The sequence below is a fragment of the Artemia sp. Qi Xiang Cuo genome, chromosome 7, assembly GCF_049724085.1.
Source record: "Artemia sp. Qi Xiang Cuo chromosome 7, ASM4972408v1, whole genome shotgun sequence".
NCBI classification, from domain to species: Eukaryota; Metazoa; Arthropoda; class Branchiopoda; order Anostraca; family Artemiidae; genus Artemia; species Artemia sp. Qi Xiang Cuo.
The window spans coordinates 50,157,083-50,178,937 of record NC_142800.1 but is presented as its reverse complement, the minus strand read 5'-3'; the positions used below and the strand labels follow the sequence as shown (position 1 = coordinate 50,178,937).

Below are 21,855 nucleotides of genomic sequence, written 5' to 3'. Positions count from 1 at the left end.
GGCCAAAAGGATCAAAAAATTCAATATTCCTTGATGTTTGAAAGATGCATAGCCAATGACCGATCTTCAAAGTCGATGGACTGCTATTAACAATGATTAGGGTATTGTTAACACTTTGAATTTTTTCAATCAAGTCCGAAGGTATGCAATAGGACTTGTACTGGGATATGTATGGATCCATACTAAATACGTTGATTATTTGATTTGTTTTCATGGTGCTAGGTCTAGTAGAACACTGCAATCGGGCGTGATTTCCCAATAGGTCTCAAATTGACTCAGTGATACTAGCGTGATACTCTCGGTCAGAGCATTGGCAAATGTACACTCTAAACGTACATTCCCTGTTCGTACTATGGTCATATCTTGCGTGCCAGACATGTACAAAACAGTTACCATCTGATTTTTTGAAAATATTGAATCGGTCATTCCATTTTCAAATAATTGAAAGTCAGGATCTAGGGGTTGCGTAATCAACTCATACATATTTCTATGGGTTTTTTTGTCAAAAGATAGAGTGTACAGTGTACTACAATTCACTTTACATACAAGACTTGATATACCGAAAAAAATAAAATAATCGAGGAATTTTGTCCAGGATCCAGTGGCACTGCCACTCTTCACAAAGGCCAATGCCACTTTTGATGGGATTTCTCCATTGATAAATGATGAATCGCTATAGCTACGAGAGCCGGTGGCAATGTGACGTTGATTGGTGATCGTATGGGGAACAAGAAGTTTAATGTTGTTACCATAGGCTCTCAGCTTTTCCACTGCCAATGCAACAGATCTAATAACTTGTTGTTTTCGAAAATAGAGACTTTCCAGCGTGATTTCAGAATTCGCGTCGCCTAATGAAAGAAGTGTTTTCCTCAGAATGAAATTTAATGGTGTATGCTGCTGCTTTATTTTTATATGGATATTGGGGGGTAACCAGTGGAATTTCTTAAATCTTTCATGAGTCAGTTTTCGGACTACATGAAACTCTTGAGTCAGTACTGTGGTCATCTCACCGTCTGTACCAACGCCTGATTGATATTCATAGCCTAATCATTGTCCTCACATCTCCTTGTACGCCTTTGGCTTCATCATCATAAACTGTATGTAGCTTTCGTAGTTTTATAAATTATTGCTAGTGCTGACCAATGTTCCATTAATAAATACATTAATTTGTTTGAATAGGTTTTGTAGAATACAGTTTTCATAGGAGAGACCATCGCCGGCATTTGGAGTTGTATTATCTGACTTTTTCTTCACCACAACATTTAAATCAATAAATGTTGATGATAAATCAATGAAATAATTTTCATTGGAAAATATCTGAAAGTGTATATTTTCCGAGAGGGGTTGTTGGGGGTGAAATTGTTCATAGTAGCCATACTTGACACTGACATCAACATTTTCAGCATTGAATAGATTCAATGATGAACTGATTGATGGATATTATTCCTTTTGTGGGAGATAAGTCATCCTAAGAGAAGAAATACTTCTTTTATCTAACAATTATTTTACTGTTATTATGCTGCTGCTGCTTTTAAATCCATGCAATTGCTGTCCTTACTGTCCTGGTTAATGTCCTGTGCTTGCTACATTGGAAAATACTCATGAGTAATTGATATAAATATATCCTTTTCAACCCCTCACCATGTTGTTCAGATGTCAGTTGCTCACAGACGGTTTTTGCTGAAGATATAATATTTTCCTTAACACTCTCCTTGAAATTCATGCCAGACCCCCAGTCCTGTAGTGTTGAGGCAGCAAAATTTGATGCAGCACGTACAAGATATCTTCTGGCAAGGGGTAGTGCAGAACCAAACAGCCTAACATACCAACTACCAAGACCATAGACAGACATTGTAGTACGCCCCATGTAGTAGTCCAATCCATTGCCTATTTGACGTGGAATCAAAGCATCAACATAACAATCGATATCGGGACAGACAAATGGAATTTTTTTATTGTTAATTTTTTAGGTTATTGTACCGGCGTAGTTGACACTGGGTCGAAAATGACTTATAATCAGTGCTAAACTTTTTGAAATTCCTAGAGGATCACCCAATTCAGTTCTTAGTGGTAGCTGACAGAGTTCCAAATAGGAAGTGCTTACGGGAATATACTGAAGATGCTTTTTATTGTAGTGATGAACATGTTCTTGATTGGTTTTTCGTTCAAGAACTCGTAGGAGGGGAACATTTGAATTACCAACCCGATATGTTTCCACAAATGAAGCGTAGAGAAATATACAAGTGTCCGTGGAGAAGGCAAGTGGGTAGTCAGCAAAAATGAAATTATTGTTTCCAGCACTTCTACCGTTGATTATATTGAGCTTAAAGTCAAGAACGTCCTTTAAGTTATCATTGAGAATAATCGTTTCATTGGCAATAGGTGAACTAATGTAGATCTTGTCCTCCTCCTTTGAATAGTTGAAATGAAAAGCTCCTTTTTTACGAGCAGAAATTATTTTATTGATAGTACGACATAAATCAGTCATGCAGGTGAGGTCCTCGTAGAGTTATTCAATATATGGATAATCCATCCAATTGATTTTTTGAATTTGTTCTAGATCACCTGGTGGTGGAGGCCAATCATAGGGTCTAATTTTTCTATCCTATTTACGATCCTTTTTCAGGATGTCATAGGTATTTTTGATGATACGGCCGACAAGAGCCAATTCATATCCATTGTCAAATTTGATGGCAGATGAGAGTTATGTACAAAAATCACTTGTCATATCCAAGTCAGTGTAGAGAGGATCGGAAATATTAGACATGAAAGTTGCATAGAAATCATGGTGTATTGTCAATATCTTCAACACCGATTCAAGAATCAAAATCAGAGTTGTAACCTAGCCACAGAACAAGTAACTGTTTCTTACCCCAGCAAGTACGGGTCTTTAATATCTTTTCAATTTGATAGATTTCACTAGAATTTTTAACTTTTTGCAAGTCATAGTCATAAAAGCAACCGAGAATATCTTCATCTTTGGTATCACGCAAACGATAAGATATGTGTTTAGTGTCTTGGATTTTTACCACTTTAAAAAGTTCAGTGGACCACAAATAAGTCCTCTTTTCAAAAACATTAGTTGTTCTATTAATTCGGACAGTATCACCAACATTGAATTTATTTTTCTTCTTCTTGGCTTTTGATTCATTGGAATATTGTTTAAGAAAGGTGTCAATTGTATTATGATCCGAATGATTAACTTCCGTTGGTGTAGAGTTGGACAATGATCGATGAGGTCGTTGATTATAAATCAACATGATTTTATCCAGATAATGAATAAAATCTGCCGTATTTTTCAATGTACAATATATTCAAAGTAAAAGTCGACTAATTATCATCAATCTTTTAGCTACTACATCATTCATATGACGATGAATATCATGTTGCCGCTTACTATCTTTCTCTTGTACTTTTACTCCTTTGGGAACAAAAAATTCGCTACAATTATCCGTTTGAATTTTTTATACGAATCCTGTTCTAGACTGCACTATATGGCCCGAGCAGTTTCAACACCTCTCTTTGATCGCAATGGAATTGCATATGCATAGCGACTATAAACACTGATTGCAAGTAGATTGTACTTGTACGGTGTATTTTAACGTCTTTGAATCTCATCTAGGGTCAGGAGATCTGCTTGCATTATATGCAGTGTGTAAAAGGCTTTATTGTTTTGACATTGATTGGCATGAAGTCTATGACTTCCCTGTAGGGCTTCACTGGGTTAATTTTGTAGATCGTCTCGAACACTAATAGTGTGATCACCCTTGATTTTGGAAAGAGTGGTGGGAGAACTTAAACTCCCTACCTAGCCAATATTTTCATAAGCACCTTTCAGAACTTCAGCCATTTTGAACGTAAACACGTTGTGTAACGTCCGCTACCCCTTTGGTATACTGGCTGCTGGTGGGGACGTTGACTTGATACGTCTTCGCTTTTGTCTAGCTATCAGTGGTGTGCTAGTATTTTCCAAAATTGATTTAAAATCTTTTTCTTCTTCTTCTAGTTCATATTTTAATGTTGATGATGCTGATGATAATGCACGTTCATTTAATTTTTTTAGAATTTGTATATTGCCAATAAGACTTTTGGAGAAGTTTAATGTATTTAGAAAGTTGTATTGACGAGTGTCAAATGATAATAGTCCTTTACGATTTGTAACGATGTCATAAATTAAATCAATTTGATTATAGCTCTTGCCTTGAATTATAATCATTTCACCATTGCTCTCAACTTGAATTTGATCACTTTCCAAGAGATAGGTTAAGAGTCGTGTTATTTTTTCAACATATTTGTTGGGCATTAGATTTACAATTTTCAATACAAATTAATCCAAATCCTCCTTCTTTAATTGTGTTCCAGCAGCAGCAGTAGACTTTTGAGGTGATGATTCTTTTTTGGAATCATTAGCAGTGGACTTCGATCGATAGTGTTTGCCTACTCGGTGAAGTGCGTCTTGGAGTAAAATCAGTTTTTTATCATCATCAATAGTTTCATTGTCGAGGAATTTACTCAGATTGTCCTCAAAGTGTTCGACGGATGAGAGAGCGAGTTCTATTGGTGTCAATTTATAGGGTTTTGCCATCTACAGAAAACTGTTTACAAGTCCTGCAATTATTGGTCGTAAAAGTGTGAAAAGGCTACCGCCTGTATGAAGAAGTCGGTTCCTTTTAAAATTCTTTCTTTTATTTTTATAGGCCCATGCACGTAAAATGGAACGATGCTGCTTTGCCTGCTGCTTAACTACTTCTGGTAGCTGAACATTACCCTCGGTCAAATTCAAACAAAGTCCAGATATTAGATTAATGAAATAATTGTCAATACCATATTTGAGTATTACTTTTCTAAGATGAGGTTTTGAAGTGCTTAGATCTGAAAAAAAATGTCTATTTTCATGTAGTTTCTTCAGTGCCATAATAGCGAATAATAGGTCTTCTTAGTGCTCACAGGAAGATATACTGTAATTTCATTGTCAAAAATATCTGTGACTACACGCAGATCCTCGGGTGTATTTTGATTAAGATCCAATAGGATATAACCGTGGGGTTTATTAGTTGCCTGATTGTATGCTGAGAGCAGAAATTTAGGGGCACCTGTATAGATTTGTTTATTGAGGGTTATTAGCGAGCTAGAATCACGAACAACTCTGTAGATGATATAGTAGGTAAAGTTCAAAGCAAGTGTTCGCATACATTTGCTCTGATGAAACTTTTTTTTCTCCATCCATATCAACAATTAAAGTGCAATTAAAATGTTGGATGGTCCTTTTTTAGCCCCCCCCAACCCCTCCCGGGGAGGACCTTTGGGAACCGGGAGCTTCCTTCGAGGTAGGAGGATCGATACCCTTTCGAGTTGGGGGTATCGGACTTCATAACACTGTTCAAATAGAACAGCCTCAAATTCTTTTCTCGAATGCATCTTTTTTTCAACAATAATAATTGCCTGAATTGGCCCAAAATAATGTGTCTTCGTATCGGTGTGAAAGACACATTTGTAGATTATTAAAAAGAGCGTCTTATTGCAAAAAAACATCCTGATACAAGTAAATCCATGCATAGAATTCATAGAGGATGAAGTGTCTATGGAGTGATTTTATAAGAGCCAATATGTGTGCAAAAGCTTAGCTAAATTTTACTAGTTTAACCATTGCTTGCCAACCGTTAAAAAGTAAATCGTTTTTTTTTGTTTTTTTTCAAATTTTTATTTTTTTTTTAAAAGGAATATTGGTATTATTGCATTAGAATGTGTATTGGTTAGAAGTTGCAAGGTAAGTTTTTTTTATATATAAATGCATGATAAGCATTCCGTTATATTCCGAAAATTTGTCTATTGAAAGAAAATGCAATAGTTTATAAACAAATTTTAATTTTTACCCAAAAAAATAAATTCTCCTTAGAAAATTTTGTATTATTTTTGAAAAAAAAGGAAAAAAAAAATTTATGAACATAAAATCTATGGCTGTAAATAAGAATTCTCCGGAATGGCTTAAAGAGAAGGGTCCCTCCTCTATTAATTTGATGAGGTTGAGGCATTATGCGAAGCAGCCCATTCCCTTTTCAACTTCCTTCCAACTTGCGTGGAGCTAACACTGGCGTCAGAGGACCCGGACATTAAAAGATTCGTGGCTCTTGGCCGGTTCAGGTCATGTGATATTCTATCAATGTATTCTATAATAGATGATCTTGTGGCTTGCATCAATGAAGGTTCTATCCTTCTCGCTTTCTTTTCCAGAGGAGCATTACAACACGTATCTTCTTACTTTAAAAAAAAGGGCAAAAATTTATCATGTAAAAAAATGTATTTTGGGTTTGGAAAATAATTCAGTTTATGTTAGGCATCTAAAGTAGTCTAAAAAACATCTTGATTTCAAAATCAGGGGTTTTTAATTTCTTTTTTGAGCAACTGAATCTTAATTCGATAAAAACTGGGTTTGCCATGAAATTTTTACAAAACCTCACTTGAGCCTTTTTTTTTCTGCTTAGAAAAATTTGCACGATGCTTATCTTTCTGCTAAGAAGCTGGCAGGGGGAATGGGACCATTTTGGTCCTTGGGTCATAAAGATTAATAATCCACGGATTATTCTGATTTAAACAGGGTGCAATATGTGCCTATTTTTTGCATTAAAAAACTGGTGTTAAAATAGGGGGAGCTGGAATTTTTTTTTTTCAATTAAATAAATATTTATATTTTCCTTTATTATCAAAATAAAATACTCATTGTTACAAATTTAGATTTTTTTGAATTATTTTCAGCTCTTAAACTAAGGTAAGCAGCATGGATTCTAAATTGTTCTGTTTCTTCTTCTAAAGACTAAAAGCGCCATTAGACTACTATGATCTAAAATATCACTGAAATACATTTTACAGCAGTACATGGTAACGAACTATAAGTAAGGAACAAATCAAGTTAATAGTAACCGAAACTCTAAAAAGGAAGCTTTTGTAACAATTCATTAAAAGAATCAACATTTTATTTTAACCCCAAATTACCGATCGAAAGCTAAGCACTTTTTTCAAAAACATCCCTAAAAAGGACCACTGATCTTGATAAAAATCGTACCGTAAATGCAGACTGGCCTGGAAGTATTTTCAAAAACATCCCTAAAAAAAGCCACTGATCTTGATAAAAAGGAAGCTTTTGTAACAATTAATACATTAAAAGAATCAACTTTTTATTCTAATCCCAAATTACCGATCGAAAGCTAAGCACTTTTTCAAAAACATCCCTAAAAAGGCCCACATATCTTGATAAAAATCGCACCGTAAATGCATACTGGCCTGGAATTATTTTAAAAAAAATCCCTAAAAAAAAGCCACTGATCTTGATATAAAGGAAGCTTTTGTAACAATTAATACATTAAAAGAATCAACATTTTATTCTAATCCCAAATTACCGATCGAAAGCTAAGCACTATTTCAAAAACATCCCTAAAAAGGCCCACTGATCTTGATAAAAATCCCACCGTAAATTTCAGCCTATAAGAGAACTATGTAGAGGTTTCAGCTCCTAAACAATAGGCTTCTAAGTGCATAAGTACCCTTAGTTCTAGTGTAAGGAAAGAATGTCTTCCTTAACTTAATGACAAGACAATTTCTTTTTATTATAATAATGAGAAAATTTTACTCACCAGAAATTGCTTAGAATTATCCATCTTCTATGTAAATGTTCACAAAAAATGTCAGTAGTGTTAAGTTGAATAAACTATTCAAAACTGTTGAAGAATCTAATTTGAAACCTGAATATATACAAAAAATAATTGAATATATTTGGAAACTAAAAAAGACACACCGGTTTTTCTGACACGGATTTAACCTAAAAAAAACTTGTATATCATGAAATAGAAATTCAGTTAATTGTGTCAGAAAAACTTGAACCAAAACAGATTATACCCAACCTGTTTGGTACGGGGGCGTACGCAAAGTATATAGCTTCAAGCAAATTCCATATGATATTTCAAATTGCTATAGCTTCACCCAAATTCCATATGATATTTCAAATTGCTATAGCTTCACCCAAATTCCATATGATATTTCAAATTGCTATAGCTTCACCCAAATTCATTATTAGCATTCTACTAGTGTCAAAAGAGATCGGATGGCAGGCGTTGTACGCTATGCCCTGGGGTATATATGGTTCTTATGGAAAGGATGCTCTTATGAACTTTAGATAGGGCTCGTTTAATTGGAAATTGAAAGTTCGAGCTTATTTTTTAAGAGTAAAAAGAGATTCTAGGGCAAATATCCCCCTCCCCCACGCCTTTTTTCCCAAACCCACCCGATGAAGAATTTGAGGTTGCTATTTGGTTTAAAATAGTTCAAAGGTCGGATAAGAAAAGCTTCGATGTCAATACAGCCCTCAGGGCCCGGGGGCTGGCGTTCTAAGACATGCCCTGAGGGCATGTACGGTTCTTATGAAAGGGATGGTCGTACTTACAAACTTAATAGAGGGCTCATTTGATTGGAAATTGAAAGTTCTAGTTCACTTTTTAAGAGTCAAAAGATCGGAGGGCAATTAGCCCTTCCACGTCTTTTTCCCCAAACCCATCCGCTACAAATTTTTAGATAGCCATTTTTGGAAAATAGTTCAAAAACTAGATAACAAAAACTCCGGTGTCGACACAACCTCTCAGGGCCGGGGGAGATGGGCGTAAAAGGACCAGAAATTACTATTAAAAAATAAATGAAACCCAAAACGGACAGAAATGAAATAAACAATCATAGCAAAAAAAGTAAACAACAAGTAATAATTAATGCTTAAATTGAATATGCAAATCAAACTTAAAACGAAAAAACATATTTTGCTGTTGATGTATAAATGAAACCCAAAAGTAGTAAGGCCATAGGGAATATGAACCCTACATTCAACCCTACAAGAATATGCTCAAAAGTGTACGCACTTTGAACCCTACGCCTGAGGCATGAATATGTATGTAGTTTAACCGGTACATTGGCTTACCACGGGCCAGTCACCTATTACTACGAACGATACTTACCTTACCAGACGGGTTTTCTAATGTAATACTCATTTTTTTGTGTGTCAGTCGGTTAGGGGGAGCTGGCGGTTAGTCCATATGATGACTTGATTAGTCGGTTTTTTAAAAAACTTGGCAAGCTATTTGGCTTGTCAGGGTCGGTCACCTATTACTACGAACAGACTTTCAGTCCTACATTCACGGGTTTCTGCAAAGTGTTGTGGGCTTCATTGAAAAAATACCAGTTTAAAAAAAAAATAAATAAACATGTATCCTTGATCTTTCTTCTGGCAAAAAATACGACTTCCAATCAAAACTGGTCAAACCTGTTAATAAGCTGTAAGTTATAGCTATCTGATAACTCGTTCAGTATCAAATGTATTTTTAGCGGTATCAATGGTATTTCATTTGCGTAAAGCTATCTCGATTTGCCAAAACTTTTATCGTTCGCATAAAACTAACTCAATTTGCAAAAATGGTATTCCATTTGCGTAACTCTGCTCTGAATGTCCTTAATGAGGATATAAATAATATAGAATGACATTGTGACTTGACCTAGCTTTACCTCTCCGATGTGGTCTGTATAATACACAAGTAACGTTTTAAAAGTATTGTCAATTTATAATAGGATCTAACGTTCCCTTCGCCCCCCCCCATTTCTGAGGGGCAGGGGATGGTAGGAGAGGGGGAGGGGGAGTCATTTTTGGAGATTTCTGATAACAAGTACCATTCATTGCGATCTTAGGTCTATGTTGGCTCGTTTTAAATACTTCAGCTTATCCATTCATTTGTGTTAAATAAAAATCTTGAATCTGGAAAATGAAAAAATAAGTATTTAAACAAAATGTACGATGCTGCTAATTAAAGAATAGTAGGCTACACTCAGAATTTTTTGCATGAGGGTTCAGTTAAAGAGGTCTCACTTGCACGAGGGTTCAGATGCAGGGGGGCTCACTTGCTTAGGGTTCAGTTAAACGGGGATTCAGTTACAATGGAACCCACACAAAAACAATGGGGCACACACAAAAGCCAAATGAATGACATTGCGACTTGACCTAGCCTTACCTCTCCGATGTGGTCTGTATAATACACATCTGGGGAGGGGGGAATGGAGGTAGGTATTTAGTTTAAAAAATGCTAGGAGGACTTGAGTTTTGTGGGTAGGGTGAAAAATGGTACTTATTCAATATCCTGGTAAACATTATACCTCATTCTTTTATTCTAACTTAACTTCTAGGAATAGGACTTCATTCCATCGGCTAAATCAGTTTATTCATCTATAACGGTGAACAAAAAGACTATTGATTCACCATATTCTTCTGATCATGCACCCATTCCTCCTTCTCTCTTCTTCTTCTGATCATGCGCCCACTCCTCCTTCTCACTCGGGGTCAGTTGACGTCTCAGTATCCGGTAAAAAGCCATGTTATTTGCTTGTGTGTATAGGAATTCCCTTGTTATTTGCTTGCGTGTATAGGAATTCCCATGTTATTTGCTTGCGTGTATAGGAATTCCCATGTTATTTGCTTGCATGTATAGGAATTCCCACATTATTTGCTTGCGTGTATAGGAATTCCCCTGATATTTGCTTGCGTGTATAGGAAGTCCCTTGTTATTTGCTTGATTGTATTGGAATTCCCATGTTATTTGCTTGCGTGTATAGGAATTCCCATGTTATTTGCTTGCATGTATAGGAATTCCCATGTTATTTGCTTGCGTGTATAGGAATTCCCATGTTATTTGCTTGCGTTTATAGGAATTCCCATGTTATTTGCTTGCATGTATAGGAATTCCCTCGTTATTTGCTTGCGAGTATAGGAATTCCCATGTTATTTGCTTGCGTGTATAGGAATTCCCACGTTATTTGCTTGCGCGTATAGGAATTCCCATGCTATTTGCCTGCGTCTATAGAAATTCCCTTGTTATTTCCTAGCATGTATAAGAATTCCTATGCTATTTTCTTGCATATATAGGAATTCCAATGTTATTTGCTTACATGTATAGGAATTCCCCTGTTATTTGAGTGCGTGTATAGGAATTCCCATGTTATTTGCTTGGTTTTTCTTTACTTGGTGCCCATTAAAAACAAAATTTTTTTTTTAAATAAGTAGTTCTTGTATCTTTTAAAAGCGCTTTACGGGGTTTGAGAAACTCTGTTGCCTGATTCCGTGTGGTTTTTCTTTACTTGGTGTTCGTTCAAAAAGCGAGGATTTCTGTTAAATAAATAATTCTAATATTTTTTTCCGTTCAATTGAAAGCGAGGATTTCTGATAAATAAATAATTGTTATACCATTTAAAATAGCTTTACGGGGTTTGAGGGACCCTGTTGTTTTATTCCGTGTGATTTTTTCTTTACATGGTGTTCGTTAAAAAAGCGAGGATTTCTGTTAAATAAATAATTCTTATATTTTTTCCGTTCAATTGAAAGCGAGGATTTCTATTAAATAAATAATTGTTATACCTTTTAAAATAGCTTTACGGGGTTGGATGGACTCTGTTGTTTTATTCCGTGTGATTTTTCCTTTACATGGTGTAAGTGTTTTGGGGGAGATGGGTTGATTGCCAGAAGGATGTATTAGCGTAGTTATAGTGGAGGGCGAGTTGATAGCGAAAACCCCGTGTGGATGAGTTGAAATAACAATTTTTAACAAGAAATGGCTGAAAAGAGTTTTGGGGGGGTTTCATAATTTTTTGAACTAAATTTCTACATCTTGTATCTAAGTCATAGAAACAATAAAGACTTTGTTACTTACTTAGAATTTTGTCATAATTTATTCCATGTGATTTTTCTTTACATGATGTTCGTTCAAAAAAGAGAGGATTTCTGTTAAATAAATAATTCTTATATTTTTTCCGTTCAATTGAAAGTGAGGATTTCTGTTAAATAAATAATTGTTATACCATTTAAAATAGCTTTATTGGGTTTGAGGGACTCTGTTGTTTTATTCCGTTTGATTTTTTCTATACATTGTGTTAGTTCAAAAAGCGAGGATTTCTTTTAAATAAATAATTCTTATATTTTTTTCCTTTCAATTGAAAGCGAGGATTTCTGATAAATAAATATTTGTTATAGATTTTAAAATTGCTTTACGGTGTTTGAGGGACTCTGTTGTTTTATTCCGTGGGATTTTTTCTTTACATGTTGTTCGTTCAAAAAGCGAAGATTTCTGTTAAATAAATAATTCTTATAGTTTTTCCGTTCAATTGAAAGCGAGGATTTCTATTAAATAAATAATTGTTATACCTTTTAAAATAGCTTTACGGGGTTTGAGGGACTCTGTTGTTTTATTCCGTGTGATTTTTTCTTTACAATGTGTAAGTGTTTTGGGGGAGATGGGTTGATTGCCAGAAGGATGTATTAGCGTAGTTATAGTGGAGGGCGAGTTGCTAGCGAAAACCCCGTGTGGATGAGTTGAAATAAAAAATTTTAACAAGAAATGGCTGAAAAGAGTTTTGGGGGGTTTCATAACTTCTTGAATTAAATTTCTACATCGTGTATCTAAGTCATGTAAACAATAAAGAGTTTGTTACTTACTTAGAATTTTGTCATAATTTATTCCATGTGATTTTTTCTTTACATGGTGTTCGTTCAAAAAAGCGAGGATTTCTGTTAAATAAATAATTCTTATATTTTTTCCGTTCAATTTAAAGTGAGGATTTCTTTTAAATAAATAATTGTTATACCATTTAAAATAGCTTTATGGGATTTGAGGGACTCTGTTTTTTTATTCCGTGTGATTTTTTCTGTACATTGTGTTCGTTCAAAAAGCGAGGATTTCTGTTAAATAAATAATTATTATATTTTTTTCAGTTCAATTGAAAGCGAGGATTTATGATAAATAAATAATTATTATAGCTTTTAAAATAGCTTTACGGGGTTTGAGGGACTCTGTTGTTTTATTCCGTGTGATTTTTTCTTTACATGGTGTTCGTTCAAAAAGCGAGGATTTCAGTTAAATAAATAATTCTTATATTTTATCCGTTCAATTGAAAGCGAGGATTTCTATTAAATAAATAATTGTTATACCTTTTAAAATAGCTTTACGGGGTTTGAGGGACTCTGTTGTTTTATTCCGTGTGATTTTTCCTTTACATGGTGTAAGTGTTTTGGGGGAGATGGGTTGATTGCCAGAAGGATGTATTAGCGTAGTTATAGTGGAGGGCGAGTTGCTAGCGAAAACCCCGTGTGGATGAGTTGAAATAAAAAATTTTAACAAGAAATGGCTGAAAAGAGTTTTGGGGGGGTTTCATAACTTCTTGAACTAAATTTCTACATCTTGTATCTAAGTCATGTAAACAATAAAGACTTTGTTACTTACTTAGAATTTTGTCATAATTTATTTCATGTGATTTTTTCTTTACATGGTGTTCGTTCAAAAAAGCGAGGATTTCTGTTAAATAAATAATTCTTATATTTTTTCCGTTCAATTGAAAGCGAGGATTTCTGTTAAATAAATAATTGTTATAACATTTAAAATAGCTTTATGGGATTTGAGGGACTCTGTTTTTTTATTCCGTGTGATTTTTTCTGTACATGGTGTTCGTTCAAAAAGCGAGGATTTCTGTTAAATAAATAATTCTTATATTTTTTTCCGTTCAATTGAAAGCGAGGATTTCTGATAAATAAATAATTGTTATACCTTTTAAAATAGCTCTACGGGGTTTGAGGGACTCTGTTGTTTTACTCCGTGTTATTTTTTCTTTAAATGGTGTTCGTTCAAAAAGTGAGGATTTCTGTTAAATAAATAATTGTTATACCTTTTAAAATAACTTTACGGGGTTTGAGGGACTCTGTTGTTTTATTCCGTGTGATTTTTTCTTTACATGGTGTTCGTTCAAAAAGCGAGGATTTCTGTTAAATAAATAATTCTTATATTTTTTCTGTTCAATTGAAAGCGAGGATTTCTGTTAAATAAATAATTGTTATACCTTTTAAAATAGCTTTACGGGGTTTGAGGGACTCTGTTGTTTTATTCCATGTGATTTTTTCATTACATGGTGTTCCTTCAAAAAGCGAGGATTTCTGTTAAATAAATAATTGTTATACCTTTTAAAATAGCTTTACGGGGTTTGAAGGACTCTGTTGTTTCATTCCGTGTGATTTTTCTTTACATGATGTTCGTTCAAAAAGCGAGGATTTCTGTTAAATAAATAATTGTTATACCGTTTAAAATAGCTTTATGGGGTTTGAGGGACACTGTTGTTTTATTCCCTTTTATTTTTTCTTTACATGGTGTTCGTTCAAAAAGCGAGGATTTCGGTTAAATCAATAATTGTTATACATTTTAAAATAGCTTTACTGGGTTTGAGGGACTCTGTTGTTTTATTCAGTGTGATTTTTTCTTTACTTGGTAGTCATTCAAAAAGCTAGGATTTCTGTTAAATATATAATTTATTCCGTTTGGTTTTTTCTTTACTTGGTGGTCATTCAAAAAGCGAGGATTTCTGTTAAATAAATAATTCTTATATTTTTTTCCGTTCAATTGAAAGCGAGGATTTCTGATAAATAAATAATTGTTATACCTTTTTAAATAGCTTTACGGAGTTTGAGGGACTCTGTTGTTTTATTCCGTGTGATTTTTTCTTTACATGGTATTCGTTCAAAAAGCGAGGATTTCTTTTAAATAAATAATTCTTATATTTTTTTCCTTTCAATTGAAAGCTAGGATTTCTGTTAAATAAATAATTATGATGCCATTTAAAATAGCTTTACGGGATTTGAGGGACTCGGTTGTTTTATTCCGTGTTATTTTTTATTTATATGTTTTTCCTTAAAAAAGAGAATATTTATGTTATATAGATAATTATTATAGTTTTTCCGTTCAATTGACAGCGAGGAATTCTATTAAATAAATAATTGTTATACATTTTAAAATAGCTTTACGGGGTTTGATGGACTCTGTTGTTTTATTCCGTGTGATTTTTCCTTCACATGGTGTAAGTGTGTTGGGGGAGATGGGTTGATTGCCAGAAGGATGTATTAGCGTAGTTATAGTGGAGGGCGAGTTGCTAGCCAAAACCCCGTGTGGATGAGTTGAAATAAAAAATTTTAACAAGAAATGGCAGAAAAGAGTTTTGGGGGGGTTTCATAATTTCTTGAATTAAATTTCTATATTTTTCGTTTAAATCATGTAAAAAATAAAATATTTGTTAGTTACTTAGAATATTGTCATAATTCATCAATCGAAACGTCTGTTTACCAAGCAAGTGAATTCATGAATGAAATTTTTTTTTACTCAAAGTTTTTTCATAATTTCATCAATGAAATTTCTGCATTGTATATCCAAGAGGTGGCTTCAAGAAAGAATTTGTTACTTACTTACTTACAATTTTTCATAGTTTCTTTAATGAAATTTCTGCATTATGTATCCAAGAGGTGACTTCAGGAAAGAGTTTGTTACTTGCTTACAATAGAACTATTCTAAAGAATAAAGACGGGTTAAGTTTAAAGATATTTACTGCTTAAATGTATTAAAAGATTTTTTTTTTGAGAAAAAAAAACACAACAACAAATTTTTACATAAAAATAGTTCTGAGAGTTCCCTCTTAAACATCCACAAACGATGGTCCCATGATATTGAATAGTTTTTACCATGTCTTATGGATTTATCACGATCAGGTATGTTCTTAGGTATCCACTGTGCGAATAACCTAACCTCGTCTTCAGGACGGTGATAACCACCTTCAAATTTAGGACACTTAAACTCTTCTAGATTGAAAAGTGGAATCCTAGGGTCAAACTTTTGAATTAAAACTTTATCTGTAGGTACATTGCCCTTTACGTAGAGCGCTTCAACCCCGAAAAAGCTGAAAATTTCACTGACTTCCTCCTGAACATTTCTCAGTTCCCGACCAGCATTATTAAGTGGTGTAATCACTCTATCGTAGAATCCCAGTCTGTTTATATGACGTAATGTAGAACTCCACAAGCTCTTATCATACTCAAACATGTTATAGTTCACTATCCAATGATAACAGTCAATTTCTTCGAGTTCCATAGACAATAATAAAAATGCACATTCAAATATAACACCACAAGATGATTTTTTCAAACTGATAAATTCTGTGTCATACATTCCCATCATCTTGGAAGTTATTAATGTAGTTGTTAAGTAGAAAAATACTTCATCAAACTTTTATGTCTTCGCTCAAGGTTGACTGGAGTTATGGCTAGGGGGATGAGTCCTAAAACCATCGTAATTCATTGTGAGGATTAAACACGTTTTGAAACTACATGCTATTTGCATACCTTTCCTTGGTACCTTTCCAAACGAGCGAGGATTCCCCACTGGTTCCTACACATTGCAAAAAAGTGAGCCGTACAAAAACTCCACGTTTTCAACCAGACTGGTTTTTTAGACAACACACCCACAGAGATGACACACACAAAGAGACGAGACACGCACAGACACGACACACAAACAGAGTCACGTTTTGAAACTACATGCTATTTGCATGCCTTTCCTTGGTACCTTTCCAAACGAGCGGGGATTCCCCACTGGTTCCTACACATTGCAAAAAAGTGAGCACTACGAAAACTCCACGTTTTCAACCAGACTGGTTTTTTAGACAACACACCCACAGATATGACATACACACATAGAGACGAGACACGCACAGACACGACACACAAACAGAGTCATAGTGAGAGAGATATCGAAAAAGTTGGGTTGATCTAGGTTCACTTAGAGTGGCGCGCCACAGAAATCCTCGCTTTTTGAAGGAACACCATGTAATGAAAAAATCACATGGAATAAAACAACAGAATCCCTCAAACCCCGTAAAGCTATTTTAAAAGGTATAACAATTATTTATTTAACAGAAATCCTCGCTTTCAATTGAACGGAAAAAATATAAGAATTATTTATTTTACAGAAATCTTCGCTTTTTGAACGAACACTATGTAAAGAAAAAATCACACGGAATAAAACAACAGAGTCCCTCAAACCCCGTAAAGCTATTTTAAAAGGTATAAAAATTATTTATTTAACAGAAATCCTAGATTTAAATTTAAATTAAAATTTTTAACAATTATTTATTTAACAGAAATACTCGCTTTTTGAACGAACACCATGTAAAGCAAAAATCACACTGAATAAAACATCAGAGTCCCTCAAACCCCTTAGAGCAATTTTAAAAGGTATAACAATTATTTATTTATCAGAAATCCTCGCTTTCAATTGAACGGAAAAAAAAATAAGAATTGTTTATTTAACAGAAATCCTCGCTTTTTGAACGAACACCATGTAAAGAAAAAATCACACGGAATAAAACGACAGAGTCCCTCAAATCCCATAAAGCTATTTTAAATGTTATAACAATTATCTATTTAACACAAATCCTCGCTTTAAATTGAACGGAAAAAATATAAGAATTATTTATTTAACAGAAATCCTCGCTTTTTTGAACGAACACCATGTAAAGAAAAAATCAGATGGAATAAATTATGACAAAATTCTAAGTAAGTAACAAACTCTTTATTGTTTCCATGACTTAGATACATGATGTAGCAATTTAGTTCAAGAAGTTATGAAACCCCCCCCAATACTCTTTTCAGCTATTTCTTGTTAAAAATTTTTATTTCAACTCATCCACACGGGGTTTTCGCTAACAACTCGCCCTACACAATAACTACGCTACTACCTCCTTCTGGCAATCAACCCATCTCCCCCAAAACACTTGCACCATGTGAAGAAAAAATCACAACGAATAAAACAACAGAGTCCCTCCAGCCCCGTAAAGCTATTTTAAATGGTATAACAATTATTTATTTAATAGAAATCCTCGCTGTCAATTGAATGCAAAAATATAAGAATTATTTATTTAACTGAAATCCTCGCTTTTTTAACGAACACCATCTAAAGAACAAATCACACGGAATAAAACTCCAGGGTCCCTCAAACCCCGTAAAGCTATTTTAAATGGCATAACAATTATTTATTTATCAGAAATCCTCGCTTTCAATTGAACAGAAAAAAATATAAGAATTATTTATTTAACAGAAATCCTCGCTTTTTGAACGAACACCAAGTAAAGAAAAACCACACGGAATCAGGCACCAGAGTCTCTCAAACTCCGTAAAGCTCTTTTAAAAGATACAAGAACTACTTATTTAACACAAAAATTTCGTTTTTAATTGGCACCAAGTAAAGAAAAACCAAGCAAATAACAAAGGAATTCCTATACATGCAAGCAAATAACATGGAAATTCCTATACCCGCAAGCAAATAACAAGGGAATTCCTATACACGCAAGCAAATACCAAGGGACTACCTCTACATGCCAGCAAATAACATGGGACTTCCTCTACATGCAAGCAAATAGCATTGGAATTCCTATACGCGCAAGCAAATAACGTGGGAATTCCTATACACGCAAGCAAATATCCTAGGAATTCCAGTACTTGCAAGCACTTAACAAGGGAATTCCTATACATGCCAGCAAATAGCATAGAAATTCCTATACACGCAAGCAAAGAACATGAGAATTCCTATAAACGCAAGCAAATAACATAGGATTTCCTATACATGCAAGCAAATAACAAGGGAATTCCTATACACACAAGCAAATAACATGGCTTTTTACCGGATACTGAGACGTCAACTGACCCCGAGTGAGAAGGAGGAGTGGGCGCATGATCAGAAGAAGAAGAGAGAAGGAGGAATGGGTGCATGATCAGAAGAATATGGTGAATTAATAGTCTTTTTGTTCACCGTTATAGATGAATAAACTGATTTAGCCGATGGAATGAAGTCCTATTCCTAGAAGTTAAGTTAGAATAATAGAATGAGGTATAATGTTTACCAGGTTATTGAATAAGTACCATTTTTCACCCTACCCACGAAACTCAAGTCCTCCTAGCATTTTTTAAACTAAATACCTACCTCCATTCTCCCCTCCCCAGATGTGGATTATACAGACCACATCGGAGAGGTAGAGGTAGGTAAAGTCACAATTTCATTCATTTGGCTTTTGTGTGTGTCCCATTGTTTTTGTGTGGGTTCCATTGTAACTGAATCCCCGTGTAACTGAACCCTAAGCAAGTGAACCCCCAAGCATCTGAACCCTCGTGCAAGTGAGACCTCTTTAACTGAACCCTCATGCAAACAATTCTGAGTGTAGCCTACTATTCTTTAATTAGCAGCATCGTACATTTTGTTTAAATACTTATTTTTTCATTTTCCAGATTCAAGATTTTTATTTAACACAAATGAATAGATAAGCTGAAGTATTTAAAACGAGCCAACATAGACCTACGATCGCAATGAATGGTACTTGTTATCAGAAATCTCCAAAATTGACTCCCTCTCCCCCTCTCCTACCATCCCCTGCCCCTCAGAAATGGGGGGGACGAAGGAAACGTAAGATCCTATTTAAAATTGACAATACTTTTCAAACGTTACTTGTGTATTATACAGACCACATCGGAGAGGTAAAGCTAGGTCAAGTCACAATTTCATTCTATATTATTTATATCCTCATTAAGGACATTCATAGCAGAGTTACGCAAATGGAATACCATTTTTGCAAATTGAGTTAGTTTTATGCGAACGATAAAAGTTTTGGCAAATCGAGATAGCTTCACGCAAATGAAATACCATTGATACCGCTAAAAATACATGCGATACTGAACGAGGTATCAGATAGCTATAACTTACAGCTTATTAACACGTTTGGCCAGTTTTGATTGGAATTTGTATTTTTTGCCAGAATAAAGATCATGAATACATGTTTATTTTTTTTTTTTTAACTGGTATTTTTTCATTGAAGCCCATAACACTTTGCAGAAACTTGTGAATGTAGGACTGAAAGTCCGTTTGTAGTAATAGGTGACCGACCCTGACAAGCCAAATAGCTTGCCAAGTTTTTTAAAAAACCGACTAATCAAGTCATCATATGGACTAACCGCCAGCTCTCCCTAACCGACTGACACACAAAAAATGTGTGTCACATTAGAAAACCCGTCTGCTAAGGCAAGTATCGTTCGTAGTAATAGGTGACTGACCCGTGGTAAGCCAATGTACCGGTTAAACTCCACGCATATTCATGCCTCAGGCGTAGGGTTCAAAGTGCGTACACTTTTTAGCATATTCTTGTAGGGTTGAATGTAGGGTTCATATTCCTTATGGCCTTACTACTCCCAAAAACAAACAGAAATTAAATAAACAATCAATACAAACAAACATACAATAGATACTAGTGTAAATGAATAAATAAATCTTAAAACGAGTAAAACTTAGTTTGAATATGCAAATGAAGCTTGAAACGAACAAAAATCACTACAAACAAGATTTTGGGTATCGCTTCCTTCTCACTGTAAAAGTCTCAAACCTTCTGCGTCATTGGTGCTTTGCTGACAACTATATGTGTCTTGAACAGTCTCGGAAAGTATAAACAAAATCAAATTGAACATTTGATACATGATGATATTAATTGTTAAATGATACATCCGTTCAAGATTTTATTTCACTGTAATTTTATTTTCATTCTCAATGTTGTACGAACTGGAATAGAAAATATTTGTAATATAATCTGTTTTCAGTGAAGCACCAATGACGCAGTAGGCTTTAGGTTTTTCAAACAGTTCGTGGTAACGAACTGTAAGTAAGGAGCGACTCGACTCAATAGTAACCGAAACTCTAAAAAAAGGAATTTTGATACCAATAGATACATCAAAAGAATAATCAGATTTTAATGCTGATTTCAAATATATAAGTTTCATCAAGTTTAGTCCAATCCATCAAAAGTTACGCGCCTGAGAAAATTTTGCTGATTTTCGAAAAAAGGGGGAAAGACCCCCTAAAAGTTATAGAACCTTAATGAAAGTCACACCATCAGATTCAGCGTATGAGAGAACCCTACTGTAGAAGTTTCAAGCTCTTATCTACAAAAATGTGGAATTTTGCATTTTTTGCCAGAAGCAAGAACACGGATGCGTGCTTATTTGTTTTTTTTTCCCCAGGGGTGATCGTATCGACCCAGTGGTCCTAGAATATCGCGGCAAGGCTCATTGGAACAGAAACTGAAAGTTCTAGTGCCATTTTTAAGTGACCAAAAAAAATGGAGGGCAACTAGGCCCCCTCCCACGCTCAATTTTTTCCCAGAGTCTCTTGATCAAAATTTTGAAATTGCCATTTTGTTCAGTATGGTCGAAAATATGATAAATATGTCTTTTAGGATGACTTAATCCCCTGACGTCCCCGGGGGGAGGGCTGAAAGTTATGAACGTTACCCAGTATTGGGTAGTATTGGTTATTGGGAAGTATACAGACGTTTTCAGGGGGGATTTTTTCTGGTAGTGGCAGGGGGTTTTGTGGGAGGATCTTTCCATGGGGGAAAGGGCATTGCTATGAAGGGGGGGCCGGATTTCCCAGCATAATTTAAAAAAAAAAAGATCAGAAATTAAATATAAAATAAACAAGTTTTTCAACTGAAAGTAAGGAGCAACATCAAAACTTAAAACGAACAGAAAATATTATGTATATGATTGGGTTCATCCCCTAGTCTTTAAGCCAAATACCTAGTCAATACCTCGATCTTTAAGCCAAAGATTTTTTAGTACTTTCATAAGAGCTATTTATTCTAATTAACGGCCTTTGTGATTAAGGGGTCAATTTTAATGAATTGGAAGAAAATTCGAACTTTACGGTAAAGAGCAAGGTATTGACTAGGGGGCGGACCCTCTAAATACGTATTAAAAATATATGAATATAGAAATTCGTTACGTAAGTTAATTCGTAAGCTACGTATATTTATTACTAATAAAAACGTTCGTAAATAAATTAAACAAGTTTCAAGACAGCCATTTAACCAAATAAAAATAAAATTAATGTGCAAATTTTGTTTTAATTATTCATGTACGGTGAGAAAATCGAAACCTGC

At 34.5% G+C, this 21,855-nt stretch overlaps 1 protein-coding gene across 1 annotated transcript in view; it reads left to right on the top strand.

Moving 5' to 3' along the window:
- LOC148950380 (uncharacterized) overlaps nt 1-21,855 on the top strand; it is a 179,288-nt gene that overhangs the window by 88,020 nt on the left and 69,413 nt on the right. The window contains exon 4 of the mRNA XM_089091856.1: nt 6,754-6,766. Within this exon, the coding sequence (XP_088947982.1) occupies nt 6,754-6,766 (13 nt within the window). The remainder of the gene's footprint in view (nt 1-6,753; nt 6,767-21,855) is intronic.